The sequence below is a fragment of the Galeopterus variegatus genome, unplaced genomic scaffold, assembly GCF_000696425.1.
Source record: "Galeopterus variegatus unplaced genomic scaffold, G_variegatus-3.0.2 Scaffold9887, whole genome shotgun sequence".
Taxonomy (NCBI): domain Eukaryota; kingdom Metazoa; phylum Chordata; class Mammalia; order Dermoptera; family Cynocephalidae; genus Galeopterus; species Galeopterus variegatus.
In genome coordinates, this window is record NW_007735998.1 from 47,200 (window position 1) to 64,242 (window position 17,043).

At 42.4% G+C, this 17,043-nt stretch overlaps 1 protein-coding gene across 2 annotated transcripts in view; it reads left to right on the plus strand.

Annotated features, from left to right (window-relative positions):
* The window catches only part of FOXJ2 (forkhead box J2), a 20,982-nt gene extending 7,550 nt beyond the window's left edge, over positions 1-13,432 (plus strand). For both annotated transcript variants that reach the window (XM_008593942.1, XM_008593943.1), the window contains exons 2-11: positions 237-583; positions 1,976-2,050; positions 2,798-2,866; positions 3,041-3,181; positions 3,678-3,867; positions 5,987-6,388; positions 6,812-6,913; positions 7,464-7,673; positions 8,296-8,394; positions 11,085-13,432. In XM_008593942.1, coding sequence (XP_008592164.1) covers positions 251-583; positions 1,976-2,050; positions 2,798-2,866; positions 3,041-3,181; positions 3,678-3,867; positions 5,987-6,388; positions 6,812-6,913; positions 7,464-7,673; positions 8,296-8,394; positions 11,085-11,173 — 1,710 coding nt within the window. In that variant the 5' untranslated portion in view covers positions 237-250 and the 3' untranslated portion in view covers positions 11,174-13,432. The remainder of the gene's footprint in view (positions 1-236; positions 584-1,975; positions 2,051-2,797; positions 2,867-3,040; positions 3,182-3,677; positions 3,868-5,986; positions 6,389-6,811; positions 6,914-7,463; positions 7,674-8,295; positions 8,395-11,084) is intronic.
* The last annotated feature ends 3,611 nt before the right edge of the window (positions 13,433-17,043 follow it).

Consider the following 17,043-nt stretch of genomic DNA (forward strand, 5'->3'; position numbering starts at 1 on the left):
CACACTAAGGTGTAGGATGAGCAGCAGTCCAGCATCTGGTAGGCGACTGCTGATGCACCTGCTTGGGGGTTCTGGGGACACCTGCTTGAGGGCCATCCTTGAGAGGAATCTCCTACGGGATTTATAGTGGGAAGAAGCTCTACTTCCCTTAATCACTAGGATTTGATACTGTTTGTTCCTAGTAACTAGAGGTGACGCTCATCTGTTTTCCTCTCCCCTTTGTCCTCTTCTCTTAGAACCCAGAACTACCATGGCCTCTGACCTAGAGAGCAGCCTCACTTCCATAGACTGGCTCCCCCAGCTGACCCTCCGAGCTACCATTGAGAAGCTCGGGAGTGCCTCCCAGGCTGGACCTCCAGGGAGCAGCCGCAAGTGTTCACCAGGCTCACCCACAGATCCTAATGCCACCCTGAGCAAAGATGAGGCAGCAGTCCACCAGGACGGTAAACCACGATACAGCTATGCCACACTCATCACCTACGCCATCAACTCCTCTCCAGCCAAGAAGATGACCCTCAGCGAGATTTACCGCTGGATCTGCGATAACTTCCCCTATTACAAGAATGCGGGCATTGGCTGGAAGGTGGGACTGCTTCTATATCCTGGGCTTACTTTTAGCCTTTGACAACCTTTTTCTCTACTTTTGTTTCTTCCTGTAACCTGGTCCAGTTTTCTCTGACTTGTCTCAGAGTTATGTACACTTAAAATCTCGTATCTTCTACCCCCTACTCTTTTTCAGAGTTGTCAGGGAAACTCAGTGATGCCAAGCTGTTAAGAGTAGTTACAGGGATGGCAGGATGCTCATCACACCCTCTTATCTTCTGATTCCTCGAAAAGGATACTCATTCATTTCACAAGTATTTATTACCACTCCGCTTCGTTCAAGTCCGTGTGTAAGGCATGGCATTATTCCCTCCTACACAAGATGGGAATTCCACAGACTTCCATAGCTTCGTTGCACTCAGTCATCATCTTTTGAAAAATTGTATACCAAGAAAAAAAATAACACGATTAGGTCCTTTAACAACAGCTGGTCCACCAAGCAAGGTTAAGTTGAGGTTAAGTTGTTTGGCTGGAGATGAAGGAAGAAGAGGCTCCTCTTCCAAGCAAAGAAGGAAGGCCGATGTTCTTAGTTTGCTAGAGCAGCAGCTCTTTTGCCAATTGTTGAGTAGGAATGGGGATTTAATGTAGTTCTCTCACTCAGTAAATCACCAGATGACATGCAAAAGCCATATGATGAGCTGGGGACTATTGAAAGCAGCTTTCCCTTTGTAAATATGTCCCTGCTAGCTACCACCACCCACAACCCTACCTACCGCATAATACACCACAATATTTCTTTCCTCCAAATGTGACCATTCTATGGGTTACTGAGAAAATGAAGGTGATCTGTGCCTTCATTTCACTCATAATTTACATTTTGTTATAAATTATAAAAACTTTTATTATTTATTTATTATTATTATTTTTTTTAAAAGATGACCGGTAAGGGGATCTCAACACTTGGCTTGGTGTTGTCAGCACCACGCTCAGCCAGTGAGCAACCGGCCATCCCTATATGGGATCCGAACCCGTGGCCTTGGTGTTATCAGCACCACACTCTCCCGAATGAGCCACGGGCCGGCCCCTATAAAAACTGTTTTAAAACATTCTTTTGCTATTGATAGGGTGGATTGAGGAACTGGGCAGATGTGAATTTGAGGCATTTGTATACTTGTTGTTAGTTGGGTGGAAAGGTTGCAAAACTATGTGATCAACTTTTCAGAAGCCATTGCCTCTCATCAATTTAATTTCTGCATTTTTCTTATATCATTGCTCTTGCTATCTGATGTGTAATTTCCTCCATCAGTATACTTAAGTGCCTGATCCTTAAACTTTATTGTGTGTGATGTTCTTTTGTGTATCTCTGTGCCCTGTTGGAAAATTTTCTGCTTTGTACGTTGTTCAGATCTAACTTGTGTCTCTGCTTCCCCAGAATTCAATTCGGCACAACCTTTCTCTCAACAAGTGTTTCCGGAAGGTTCCCAGACCTCGGGATGACCCTGGGAAGGTGAGATGCTGCTGTCAGCATTGCAGGGAGGAGCAGGAAGGAGAGCGAAGTAATTGACAGCCCAGAGTCGAGTGGCTGTTTTAATTACCCAGAGGAAGGAAATCATGTTAATTAGAGAAGCATCTTTATTTTTTCTTAAAGGAAGAACTTGGTTGTCAAGCTTGTGGGCCCCTGCTAGAATAGGTGACTAAGGAAGATTGTGAAATCTTTTTTGTTTTTTTTTTGTAGAAATATTTATGGTAGAGTTGACTTTGATGTCCCTTTTCTTTTGTGTGGCGCTTTTTTTTCTAGATGTAAAAGGTATACTTGCTAACCTTTGTAGAAACTTTTCTATACAAAAATCCCTGGTTTTTACCTTCATAAGGAAGAAGGGATGGATTATTCTCTCAGTTTAACAGATGTGGGTGCTAAAGTCCGAGAGTTTTGCTTCAGGTCACAAGGGAAGGGAAGGGTTGTATCTGGACATTTCCAGGCCTTTTTAACTAGATACCATTGTCCAGCTCCTCCAGAACAATTGAGGCCTGTGTTTGGACCACAGGATTACCTCTTGCATACTCAGTGAGCTTTTAGGACAAATTTACTCCTCAGAAATACCCAGTACCCTCAGGATTCTGTGTGATATCCAGTCATGTTTCTTAACATGGCTGTTGTATTATGTGAAAATCTTCCCAAATATCTACATTTCCAAAGGTAGGAACTTCTATATGTAATGATTTTGTTCTCTATGTGGATGGGTCTTCCTTCCAGGGCTCGTATTGGACAATTGACACCTGCCCTGACATTTCCCGAAAGAGGAGACACCCTCCAGATGATGATGTGAGTTCCACGTCGTGGGGAGATGCTGCTTCTCAGCCAGCTGCTCTTTCCACCTCCTTTCCTGTATATTCAGTCCTTTCCAAGGCAAAGGTGGAATACACAGAGGTGAAACCATGGGTCTTGGGAGGATGTTTCGCCTTTCCTTACAAGTTGTTCTTCCTTAACAACCCTCAGCTATCCCAAGACTCACCAGAACAGGAGGTGAGCAAGAGCCCAAGGGGAGGTGTTCCAGGGAGTGGAGAAGCTTCACTGCCTCCTGAGGGAAGTCCTCAGGTGTCGCTTCAGAGCCCCACATCTATTGCCAGCTATAGCCAGGTAGGATGCAGAGGTGGCAGGGGGCATTCGGATGGATGGTTGAATTGATTCAGATATCTCTCTGTGTTCAAAATTATGTGTTGAGTCTCTGTGATACGTTAGGCAGATAAATTGGGAAAGAAGGGGAAAGCAAAAGATGGAAACTGAGAGACAGAGACAGAGAGAAAGTGGGGAGGAGGGGAGAAAAAGGCGTAACAGAGTTTTGTGAAAGGTCAGGGAAAAAAGTGGTGAGAAGAGGATCCAAAACAGTAATGAGAAGGGAGAGAAGGGCGTGGATGCAACAGGGAAAGGGCATTTATAAGAAGCAGTGGAGAATATGAGAGAAAGAGGCTATTCAAGATAATAACCAATGAGAAAAGAAGGAGAAAATGAAGCTGGATCATTGAGAAGTTAGGAGAAGATTAAGAGAACAGGCAGGAGAGCCTGGTCACCATTGAAGGGCTGTATTGGTTCCTCAGCTGGCTCCTACATCAGTACTTTTTACCTGTTTTTGCAGGGCACAGGATCTGTGGATGGTGGAGCAGGGGCTCCAGGCCGAGAAAATGCTGAGGGTCCCCCTCCCCTCTATAACACCAACCATGACTTCAAATTCTCCTACTCAGAGATCAACTTTCAGGATCTAAGCTGGTCCTTCCGCAACCTGTACAAATCCATGCTGGAGAAGTCCTCTTCCTCCTCTCAACACGGTGAGTCTGGAGTTGGGATGGGCGGGTGACATCCTTGTATTTTTGAATGTAAAAATATATTCAAAAATATATATAAATATGTATTTTATATAAAGAAATGTTCTCTCCCTTATTTCTTATTCTTAACACAAGGAGAGTTGATCAGTGGTCGGAGGAGACATATGAACTAAAGCCATTTAGAGTCGAGCAAGCTCATCTCCCCTTCTGAAAGGACAACTGTTTCAGGAGGTGGGCTGGGTGATTAGCTCTAGAAAGTGAGTTAGAGGATTGTCCCTTCTAAAACTAAGGGCCATGATATTATGGCTGCAGGCAGGTCCTTGACAGGATGACCACCAGGGGACAGCAGTAGTACTCTCTCTCTAAGAATCATCATTGTGAGAATAATTTATTTTTATTTTTTAGTGTATTTATATTTATGTTACTTTTTATTATGAAAAATTTCAAATAGATGCAAGAATAGAGAGAATAGCGTAATAGACTCCTGTGTTTCCATCATCCAGCTTTAACTGTTACCAGTATTTTGTTAAGCTTGTTTCATTTACCACCCAGCTCTTTTCTTCATTTCAAATAGATGCAAGAATAGAGAGAATAGCGTAATAGACTCCCGTGTTTCCATCATCGAGCTTTAACTGTTACCAGTATTTTGTTAAGCTTGTTTCATTTACCACCCAGCTCTTTTCTTCAACTGGAGTGATTTAATGCAGTTCCCAGATATCATGTCATTCCACCCATAAATACAATTTCAGTATGCATCCCTAAATGATAAAGACTTTTAGTTATCTACCATGCCATTATCACTCCTAACACAATTAATAATGTTTTCTTACTATCAGCTAGTATTATCCATATGCAAATTTTCCTAATCATTATGTGGAAATGACTTAAAGTCCTTATTGGGAGACACCTTGGGTGATTATCTGGTTCAGCCCTTTGTAATTCTTGTTTTTGTTTTTGTTCTAAGAAATTAGGGGCTGGCGGGCTAGCTCAGTTGGTTAGAGCATGGTGTTATAACACCAAAGTCAGAGGTTCAGATCCCCTTCCTGGCCAGCCGGAAAAAAAGGAAAAGAAAGAAATTAGAGGTAGTGGTGAGGTTAATAGAAGACATTGGACCTTCTGCTTCTCTGCAGTGGCCCTTTATAGGCAGCAGAGGCTGGATGGAATGATTGGGCTAGCTCAGTTGGTTAGAGCATGGTGTTATAACACCAAAGTCAAAGGTTCAGATCCCCTTCCTGGCCAGCCGGAAAAAAAGGAAAAGAAAGAAATCAGAGGTAGTGGTGAGGTTAATAGAAGGCATTGGACCTTCTGCTTCTCTGCAGTGGCCCTTTATAGGCAGCAGAGGCTGGATGGAATGATAAAAAGTAGTTAGGAGTCACTTTTTGGAAAATTTATATTAATTGTCATGAATTTCTTTTTTTATATCCCAAGAGATCAGCATCTAGAGTTGTGTCCCAAGATTGTAGCATTTGCTTGAGAAATGTATCCAACTCATGTTGTTGGCTGAATGGACGTGAAGAATATAGAGTGACTATCAGAAACAAAGTAAAAAAGTAGATTGAGCGAGGACAGCACAGTGGTCACTCAAGTTTGATTGTGCCTAAAAGCCCCAAGCGTCAGGTGCTAGTTGGTCCCTGCCCAGTCTGCTTGAGCAGTTAACCCGTCCCCACTCCACTCCTTATGCAAGCTCCGTTTGTTGGTAGTGAAGGCAAGAAGGAAGTAACAGGAGAGGAGTATAGACGACAGGAAGAGGAGAGAGACGCCCAATGGCTTTGTTTTGTTTATAATTTACTTTTTAAACTTCACCTGCTGCCTGATTTCTTTTGAAACCGTGATTCTAGGCCTATACCAAAATCCTTGAAGAGTAGCATAAAAAGGTACATGCTGACCTCTTTGCTAAAATGTCAGCAGTTGCCACACTCTCAGGGCTTTCCCCTCACCTAACTGCTTTCCTGTCTGTTAGACCTGCCAGGAGGGCCACAGGGATTCTTGCTGTCCTTGAACACACTTATCCTTGTAACTCTGCAGTTTCTGTCTGATATCTCCGATCTCAACCCAGTGAAAAATTCATTTAGTGAAAAATGCATTGCCTAAGTCACTTGCCTGCTTCCTCCTCACCCTGCAGGCTTTTCGTCTCTTCTGGGGGACATGCCACCCTCTAACAACTACTACATGTACCAGCAGCAGCCGCCGCCGTCTCAACAGCAACAGCAGCAGCAGCCACCGCAGCCACCTCCCCAGCAATCACAGCCACAGCAGCAGCAGGCACCAGCCCAGGGCCCCTCCACTGTAGGGGGTGCTCCTCCACTGCACACCCCAAGCCCAGATGGGTGTACTCCACCAGGGGGAAAGCAAGCTGGGGCTGAAGGCTATGGACCGCCCCCTGTGATGGCCATGCATCCATCCCCACTGCAGCATGGAGGCTACCACCCTCATCAGCACCATCCCCACTCCCACCCTGCCCAGCAGCCACCACCAGCACAGCAACAGGCACAAGGCCAGGCTCCTATCAACAGTACTGGCTTTGGTGAGTAAGGAGGATACAGGGAGATCCTGGAAGAGGGTGGACTGTCTGCCTTGTTCTGACTCTGGCAGGGAGGTGCGGTTGGCTAGGAAGTTCATACTGGGTCTTTTAGCCTTGCTGCCCTGTGAGAGCTCATATGAACGAATGGGAGTTGCCACTTAGAGCTCTATATTACAGAATTCTTGGATGAAATGGGATTGTTTTACATATTCTCCTGCCTGTGAACTGGGCTGTACCTACAGCATAGATATGTTTACTAGTCCTAAACCTGCAGGGAAGGAGAGTCCGGAATGGTCCTGGTAATGCAACTAATAATCTGTGTAGATGCAAGAACCTTGCATGTAGTCAGTCTGGTATCAGTTAACTGCCCTCATGCACTTCACTGTATCTTGTTACCGATTGCCCACTTTCCCCTCCTCTTTACAGCCTTTCCTCCTGACTGGTGCTCCAGTATTGACTCCTTAAAGGAAAGCTTCAAGATGGTAAATCGGCTCAATTGGTCCAGCATTGAGCAGTCACAGTTCTCAGGTAAGTGATCAAAGGATGATATCTGGAAGGAAGAGAGGGTACATCGTAAGTAGAAAACCCCGATATAAACTAGAACCAGAAGGGGGTGGGTAAGTGAAGTTTGGGAATTGGGGATTTTATTGTTTCCCCTCCATATTAAGGTGGATAATACTGAAATTATTTTCAAATTAATTAACTTAAAATATAGCAGTGGTTTATCCTAGTCAATACTATCTTTGGGAGAGGGAGGACTCTTGGAAATTCAGCAACCCTGGACCACTATTTTGTAGTTTTCTCACCACTTAATGACAGTGTGACCATGGCCAATTCACTCAATCACTTTGAAAATTTGCTTTATTCATCAGTGAGATGGAAATTATAATAAGAATTTGATAAGGAACAGCTAGAATCAGAGTTTGAAAATGTGGGCTCTAAAAGGTGTAAATTATTATTGTTAATGCCTATGATCAGTGGTGCTGAGTTATGATGTAGTTGGAACAGTGAGGTAGGGTGCATCTGGTAGGGGCTGAAGTGTCTGCAAGGGTAGCATTGCTTGCTTTTCTATTTGTAGACTTGATGGAGAGTCTACGACAGGCAGAGCAGAAGAACTGGACCCTCGATCAGCATCACATTGCCAATCTGTGTGACTCCCTCAACCACTTCCTTACTCAGACTGGTCATGCGCCCCCACAAGGGGGCTCCCACCGGCCACCAGCCCCTGCCCGTATGGGTGACTCCTGTGCCCTCACCACCGGCAAACAGGAGCCAGCCATGAACCAAGGTACTTTGCAAAGCAAGTTGCCAAGGAGGTAGAGACCATGATGAAAAGGAAGGGTGCGGGGAAAAAAAAAGAAAATTGAAAGACATCATCTTATGGATAATGATCCAAACTGAGCAGCTTGTAGCCATGTCAACTGACCATGCATCGAACCAGTAAAGTCCTGTTATGAAAAACGCAAAAGGAATAGACCATTTGATTCCTTTTTAGACCTTGGCTTGGGAGATAGAAGTACTTAAGAAAAGGGAGGAGATTTGTTAGAGAAAGTCCCCATTTCACATTTGTGTCTCGGTAATTCCTACCTTGATCATGTCAGGTGAAGTGATGATTTTCTACATTTATATGATCTTCGAATCAATGAAATGAGAGAGATTTAATCATCATTCTTGTATTAGTCATTTTTATATCTCTGATATTTCACAATTCTAGTATCCACCCCTTTTTACCCTAAGTGATGAGGACTGATAGTTGTACAGAAAGTCTTCATGCTTGGAGGAGCTACAGAACAGGGCAGCCAATGCAGATAGAGAGAGACTGGTGGGAGGAAGGGTACGCTTTTTTCCTTTCCCTGCTTTGTTGGGTACAGTGATCCTCCGCTCACGTAACTCTTATCTTGCTTTGGCAGTGAACTCTTACGGGCACCCACAAGCCCCCCACCTCTACCCTGGTCCGTCACCAATGTACCCAGTCCCTACCCAGGACTCAGCAGGATACAGTCGCCCAGGTAAGAGCCAGGAAGCTTGTTTCACGACCAGCCAAGCACTCTCTGCCCTGATGAGTTATTTTGCTTTCCTCTGATTCTGAGCCTGCATGCTCTGCCCTTTTGCCTGCACCTGCCAGGAGGGCATGAGCTTTTATGATTCCCAAGTTTGGAAGACGGGTTACCTGCTACGGAGGTGTATGTCAGGGGAGACTAAAGAATAAAGAAGACAGATCTACTTTAAAATTAGCTCATAACTGCCGTAATGAAAGAAGTAAATATAAGCAAAAAATAGAAACATGGAACATTTATGTCTACCTTTGGAATCTAGTTGGAATATATACTCAGGCACATAAAATGAATTCGTTATACAGATATACCTGCTTTGTTCTCATATCTGCTTTTCTGTCACCTGGTCATTAGTATCAAGGGTCTAGGATTGAACTACCTCTGATGGTGGAGGGAGACACTAAATTATTATATATAATACAAAATGAACAGATTCTTTACATTTAAATACATTTTAGAAAAATCACTATTATGATCCAAGTGTTTTCAATTTTTTTTAATGTGAAACCCACAATTTTATCAATATTACTGCTAAGATAAAGGTAAGTTTATTTAACAAAACAATGTGAATCTACTTGAAGAAAAGCACTAATAAATAAATAATGTGAGTACAACACTGGAGCAATAAACATGTGACTGAAACTTGGCAAATACCAGACTAGGTGATCATTAAAGGCCCTTAGATGTCTTAAATTCCACAACTATTAGATTCAAAAATTAGAATGGTATTTGCACTGTAACAAGAGGGTACTGTAGAGACACAATCTATATAGTGTATTAATATAATAATCCAGGTATTTGAAGTTAGTCATTTCGTCTTCCTGCTTAAATATTTTTTTAACCAGGGTAACATCTCAGTTTCCTAGTCAGTCGTTAGTTTTTTTTCTGACAGCTGGCCAGTACAGGCATCGAACCCCGGACCTTGGCATCATCAGCATCACATTCCAACCAACTGAGCTAACCAGCCAGCCCAATTCCTTTTTTTTTTTTTTTAAAGATGACCAGTAAGGGGATCTCAACCCTTGGCTTTGGTGTTGTCAGCACCACACTCACCCAGTGAGCGAACCAGCCATCCCTATATGGGATCCGAACCCGTGGCCTTGGTGTTATCGGCACCGCACTCTCCCGAGTGAGCCACGGGCTGGCCCCCAATTCCTAATTAATAATAATAACTACCATTTACTGAGCACTCACTATATGCCAGGAATGATGCTAAGTGCTTTTTAACCCATGTTTTCATTTTAAATTCTCACAACCTTTTCAGTAAATGCCAGGAACGATGCTAAGTGCTTTTTAACCCATGTTTTCATTTTAAATTCTCACAACCTTTTGGGTTAGGTAGCTTAGTCATGCTTTATAAATAAGGAAATAAGACTCAGAAGGGACTAAGAGGCTGGTCGGTTAGTTCAGTTGGCCAGAGCATGCCACTGCCAACACCAAGGTCCAGGGTTCAATCCCTCCACTGGCCAGCTGCCAAAAAAAACAAAAAAAATCACAACTCAGGAGTGACTGACTACCCAAGGCCATGCAGTTAATGGCAAAGTCAGGGCTTGCTGTCCAGAATACCTCTTCTCATCACCATGATGAAATTCTAATCTCGCTGATGATAGTTTGAGGTCACCTACACAGCCTGTCTCCCTCCCCTGAACCCTTTCAGTGGTCAGAATCTTCCTTCTTTTTGGTGCAAAGTATAAAATATGACCCTTAGCCTCTAGTTCCTTGCTATAGGAACTGGGGCCCATAGACCAGTGACAACAGCATCACTGGGAACTTTTCAGAAATGCAGAAGCTCAAGCCCCACCCCAGATTTACTGAATCAAAATCTTCATTTTAACAAGATTCCCCAGGTGATTTGTATGCATGTTAAAAACTAAGAAACCTGATCCAGAAGAGAGAAGAGCTACTCCTAAAGAGAGCAGGTGGGCTGAGGCCACATGGGCAAAAGCTCAGAGGTAAGGGTCAGGTTTGCTTGAAGTTGGGGCATGGGGCAGCTGTTGAGCGCTTAGAGATGAAGCCAAAAGTACGTGAGATCAGGTGGTGAAGAGCTCTGCGTGCCAGGCATACGAGCTGAGACTTCATCCTCCTCGTGTCCGTGGGGGTCTTGAGTTTCACCACCTCATACCTCTCCTCACCCTCGTCCTCCTCACCCTTCATCAACAGTACCATCTCTTCCTGCATTTCTCCCTCCTCCTCTGCCTGCTGCTCCCCGGGCATCTTGGTGTCCAGCTGGAGGTTCGGCGCTCGCGCTGCCCCAGGCCTGGGCGCCTGGCAGTTGGGCACTCTGGGAGGCCTGTTTTCAATTTTTTGTGTGGCATTTGACTCTTTGTCCATGTATTCCTTGTCCATGTAATTTAAATATGATTTTCTTTACTGCTATTTCATGTATTATTATATTATGTTTGTTATTTTATCATGATTACATAGTCTTCAAAAGTATAATTTTTAATGGCAGCACAATGTTTTATTGCCATGTTCCTGAGACTGCACTGAAGCGGTGGCCTGCAACAAAAATAACTTTGGGCTAGTAAGGACAGTAGCCTTACAAGGCCTTCTTCATGGTAGTTTGGGGCTGAACGCTGTCATCTAGACTGATGGAATAGCTTCACATCCATTCTTCTTTTAATCTCTTTCTTTCTTCCTCGCAGCACACCATATGGTCCCACGGCCACCAGTCCCACCTCCTGGTACCAACGAGGAGATCCCTGATGACTTCGACTGGGACTTGATCACTTAGTGCATCGTGGAGTGTGGACATCAGCCCAGGGCTGGGTGGTGAAGTCTGGCAGTGGGGAAAGAGCAACCCCAGCCCGTCCTTCCCCCCTCGCCTGTATATAGATACTGATCTTCTTTTTGTTCTTTCTCTGTCAGAGAAGCCACCGCAAGATGCTGCCGAAGATAATCCCCTCTTTCCTGCCTCATATCTCTTCCTTCCTGTTTTTTCCTAATTCTTGTATTATTATTCTTATGTTATTATTATTATTATTATTATTTTATTATTATTATTGGTTATATACTGTCCCCAGTCTCTTGTCCCTACACCATGGACCATGTCCACCCCTTGCTAATTTAAAATCATCAGGCTGGAAGATGAGGCCGTGATAACTGCAGAGAAAGGATTCAAAATCTGATTTACCCTTTCTCTTTGAGAAACTCAATGCTAATCCCACCCTTTTGGTCCTAAATCGTTTTCTGTTCCTGTCAGTTTCAGACGGGGACTGGAGAGACCACATCATCAAGTAGAAGGAGTCTAAGACACTGCTTGGTAGCCATGAATTTGCAGGTTTTACTCTGTGGTGCTAATTCTGTCCCCTGAGCTCCTCCTTGTCCCTTTATACTTCCAGTCCTTCTGTCCATCCTCATTCCCCATCAAGGGTAAGAGTGAACATGGTGGTACCTGAGGGCAACAAAATCCTAGTGGAATTAGAGACCTGGAAGGAGTCCAGTGGAATGCTGCAGGGAAGTGATGGAATATAAATCAGTGTGAAATTGGGTCTATGCTGCCATGTGACATAAGCATCCATTGGCTTATTCCTAGCCCATTCTCCAAGGACATAGGATTGGTTTTAGCCAGAACTCTGCTTCTGTCATGGGCATGAGGACGGCTATTCAGCATATGTTCATCTTCTTGGAGATGATTTCAACTTATCCATTTTAGCTTTTTAAAAAATAGTTTTCTCTGAAAGTTAACTGTGGCTCTTATTTGCATTTTCAAATTATCCTTCTATTCCCTTCGTCCATTTAGCAAATATTATTTTGTCCTCCTTTAGTTGTTTGCCCAAATCTTCCATCCATCTTATTTTCTTGGATTCTCAAGAAAGAAAAAGTAAGTCATTATCACTCTGAGTTTCTCATGTCCTAAGGCTTGATAGGAATCTTTTTTCCACCTGTCATAGCAGACTCTGATCTGTAGAATTGGTGATAGGAGGGAGAGAAGAGGAAAAGGGAGCTGGCATAGAAATGGGTAGGGAATATTTCAATTATTTAGCTATATAGGCGGTTGCTTCTCTTAGAATCCAAGTCATTGCGGCTGAAGCTTTTGCAATTAGGCTTTTAAGGGGTGAAGGAAATTGGTAGGAGGGAGTAAATAATCTAGAGGCAAGAGTTCAGTTAGGGCCAGGGGGACTTGGAGAAAAACGTATACGGATAACTCATCTCCTTCAACAAGGGGTGGCCATGACTTATTGCTACAATGTACTTAGTGTATATTTAATGTTAATTATTGAATTTGAGCTATGAAAGAGAGGAACAATTTTACTTCCGTTTTTATTTCACTAAATTTTCACTTTCTGAAAGCTGTGGGACAAAATATGTAGAGTGGACAAGGCCACTCTCCCTGTGATTTCTGCTTTTTGTTTATATTCTTTTATTTACACGTGATTTCCAAGGGATTTGGCTTTCCGTTCTCCCACGTTTCCCCCTCATCCACTCCTTTCTTTCTTTGGAAGGGGGTTATATATGAGAGTTGGTTGAAGAAGTCCAGTGAAGCTGAAGTAAAGGAGCAAGATAGGGCACTTAACTAAAGAGCACTTTATTTCTTTGAAGCCTTTGTAAGAAAGAAATGGGGGTGTGAGGGCTTGAATCTCCCATTATGTTGGAAGGCACTTAGTGGGGTTGGAGTATGACATAATATTTCCCATTGGAGAAAGGAGCATTTCTCTCAAAGGGTGGCAAAATGCCTTCGCCCAGTGTCCCAGTTTTAGGCATCTCTTCCTATATTCCTTCCATTCAGGGTTCATCCTACACACAACTTCCCATCAGTTTCCCAAGACTTTCTCCTTACAAATTTTCACTTCTCTTTCCTAAACACCTTTTCTATTCAGATCCATACAGGATTTGCACGGGTAGATTAAATTACACATGCAAATGCCCCTTGTTCATCTGTGTCTTCTGAAAACTAGTCTCATTAAGAACCTTGGTGGGCATGGGGGCCGGCCCGTGGCTCACTTGGGAGAGTGCGGTGCTGATAACTCCAAGGCCACGTGTTTGGATCCCTATATAGGGATGGCCGGTTTGCTCACTTGAGAGAGCGTGGTGTTGACAACAACAAGTCAGGGGTTAAGATCCCCTTACTGGTCATCTTTTTTTTTTTTTAAAAAAAAAAAAAAAAAAAAAAAAGAACCTTGGTGGGCAGCCAGAGTGGCTGAAGTCTGGGACTGGGACTGGAGACTGTCCATTGGGCCTCCTGAGATTCAGCTCCTGTCCACCAAGCTGAGACTTGCTAAATGTCACAGGACAAACCTGACTCTCTTTGGGCCTCAGTTGCCCCTCCCCTCCATGAAATGGAAAGAATACTACTTTTTCTTGTTGTTCCAGCATTGCTGGATATGAAGTACAGTCATTGTTGTTGTATCGGGTGATGTGTGCAAAATTGCAGGAGCTCACTGCCTTTAAGAGGAAATAAGGGAGAAAGTGGAGCGTAATAACTTCGTATAGCATACATTATACGAAGTTATACGATAATAAGAATTTGATAAGGAACAGCTAGAATCAGAGTTTGAAAATGTGGGCTCTAAAAGGTGTAAATTATTATTGTTAGTCTGGGACTGGGACTGGAGACTGTCCATTGGGCCTCCTGAGATTCAGCTCCTGTCCACCAAGCTGAGACTTGCTAAATGTCACAGGACAAACCTGACTCTCTTTGGGCCTCAGTTGCCCCTCCCCTCCATGAAATGGAAAGAATACTACTTTTTCTTGTTGTTCCAGCATTGCTGGATATGAAGTACAGTCATTGTTGTTGTATCGGGTGATGTGTGCAAAATTGCAGGAGCTCACTGCCTTTAAGAGGAAATAAGGGAGAAAGTGGAGGAGAAGAACAAAAGGAGCAATATTTGGTATAGATCCACTCATCCCAGCCTTCCTCTCCTCAAACCCCTCTCCCCATGTTTCTGGTTTGGTGAGTCCTTCATACCACCCATAATGCTTTGCATTGGTGCAGGCTGGGAATGGGGTATATGGTCTCACAATTTGTTGTTGTTGTTTTTTTGCATGCTTTCTTAATAAAAGAAAAAAGAATGTTTACAGTTTTCTCTCACTGGTACTGGTCTCAAATTTCTTTTTGCTACGGTAGAAAGGAGAAGTGTGAAAGCATTTAGTTTCAGTTGGCCTTCAGCCCCTCTCCCACCTCCCACAACTGGGTTTAATTAGATCCTGACATTTTTTTGTAAGTTTGATGGGAAAGAATTAAAGTCACGCCTTTAACATTCCTCTTTTCAGATGCTGTTAAACATAGTGAAAGATTGTTGGGAGAGTCAGTAGGCGGGTGTGTGGAATAGGCCCACCTTGCTTGCATTCTAGGATAGTCTAAGGATTTAAGATATTACACGTTGGGGAAGAGTTGCATCCCCTTCTGGGACTTCCTGGAAAAGAGAGGGTATACAGTAGTTACAGGTACTTGCCAGAGTTTTTAATCAAAATGAGGGAATTGTAATTTTAGGAATTTCTTCAGAATACATTTCCAAGGTAAAATGGAATTCTCAAAAGGAATCCAGAAATGCCAATTATTCATTATACATTAAATCTTTATAACTATGCCAAAATTATTCACACTAATGTCCTATACACTAACCCCAGGAGGTTAGGACTTACACTCAGGGTCTTGTGGGATGTGTTGGGGTTTCCAGAAAACTGGTTCATTCCTATTATAGCAAGTCTACACTCACTCTGAGATCTATTTGCTGCATATTTAAAGGTTGTGGTATATTCTGAGTATCAAACAATTAAAAGGATCCATGAACCTCTGAACCTTGCAAGGAAACATGAGAGAAAAAGCATTTATTCACATCAAATATAAGCAAATTAAATTGGAAGGTAGCACTGCAAATCTTAATCGTGTGACATTATCACATGCCTTACAACTGAAAGAATTCCTAGTGATTGGAAATTTTTCTGCATAATACTTTTTACAACAAATTTATAGTCCAGACCCTCACCTCAATTTTTGGAACAAATAATTTCTTGCAAGTCTAAAACATCTCACTTTCTTTTTTTTAGATTCAGCTTAGATGAAACTATGTTGTGGTTCAAACAAGCCTGAGATTTCAGAGGTTTAACACGAAGTTTATACACAGAAAAATGAGAAGGTGGTGGGGAGTTGGCTAATGTTTTTAAAAAATGAAAGAAGAGTGGCAGGAAAAGTATATAAATGGTTGGAATTTATAAACAAAGTAGAAGAAAAAGGTGTGGTCATGAATGAATTAATGTATGATAGTTATTAATGAGTGTTGGGATGCTGGATAAACAATAAAAATATGGAGATGTTTGGTTAAAAATCTTCATCTTTCGAGACAAGAAGTCATTTTATCATGTCTACAAAAAATAGCATAAGCACATGATTTAGAAACATGGTAAATATCAGAAGAAACATCTGCAATTGTTGCAAGGGTTATCTCTGGGAAATGAGAATGGGAGGGGGGAGTGGTTGAGCAGAGTTGTGTAGGAGACCTCATATTTCATTATAAACCTTGAATTCTTTTAAAGGTATGCGCATGAGGGCTAGGGGGTAAGCTCAGTTTGTTAGAGCATGGTACTGATAACACTGAGGTCCAGGGTTTGATCCCTGTACCAACCAGCCACCAAAACACCAAGACAAAAATAAAATTATGTGCATGTTTTGATTTGTATCACTTGGATAAAGATTAATTTAAAATACTCAGAAGATATATCTAGTAATTTTGGCATGAATGATACCTGTAATCATGTTTTTTAAAATGTGATGGTATTCCTGGTAGGATACTCAGTCATTTCGCAGTTAATTAAAGAATTACTACTCTTTCTTTTTCAATTTGAAATGAGTTTCTTGGAAAGTATTAATTTGGAGCAAGAGAAAAGGAGTAAATAAAATCTTACAAAATTATAGGTTACTTGAGGGATAAAGTCTGAAGTGGAAGAAGACATAGAGGCAGGGGAGGAAGCCTTGGCAAGGGAATTAAGGGGTTTGAGGAAAAGCATGGAAGATAGCTCTGCTAGTAAGCAGATAGAATAAACAAGCAGAGAACTCACCAAACCACAGCTCACATAACATTTCATGAGTATAAGGGAATTAAGGGGTTTGAGGAAAAGCATGGAAGATAGCTCTGCTGGTAGGCAGATAGAATAAACAAGCAGAGAACTCACCAAACCACAGCTCACATAACATTTCATGAGTAAATTTTTAGATGTATTAGTAGCCTGTTTTCATACAATAGATACTTATTTAGTTGTAATAGTGGAGACTCGGAATTCTCACGTCCTGTACCCAGGGTGTTCCTTCTAGCAGGCATCCAGCATTGCAGACGGCTCCAGTCTGTCTCACGGCTCCTTGTTTTCATAGGCTTTTTCTTTTTGCACCTCCTTTTCATTTAAAACCATCAACATCACCACAATCACAAAACCACAGAATAAACGATCATCTTTCTCTCAGGTAGGACAAGAACATGGCTTTACATGGAGTCTGGAAGAGGATTTAGACAATGTTAAAGAAAAAATTTAATGATGGAAACATTTAGAAACAGACTAGATTCTCATTTATCTCATGTGTCTTAGTTTGGGATAGAAACAGACTAATTTTTACAATCATTCTCAAATTTAGCATTAATTGGAAATGAGGGCTTGTAAAAACACTTGGTG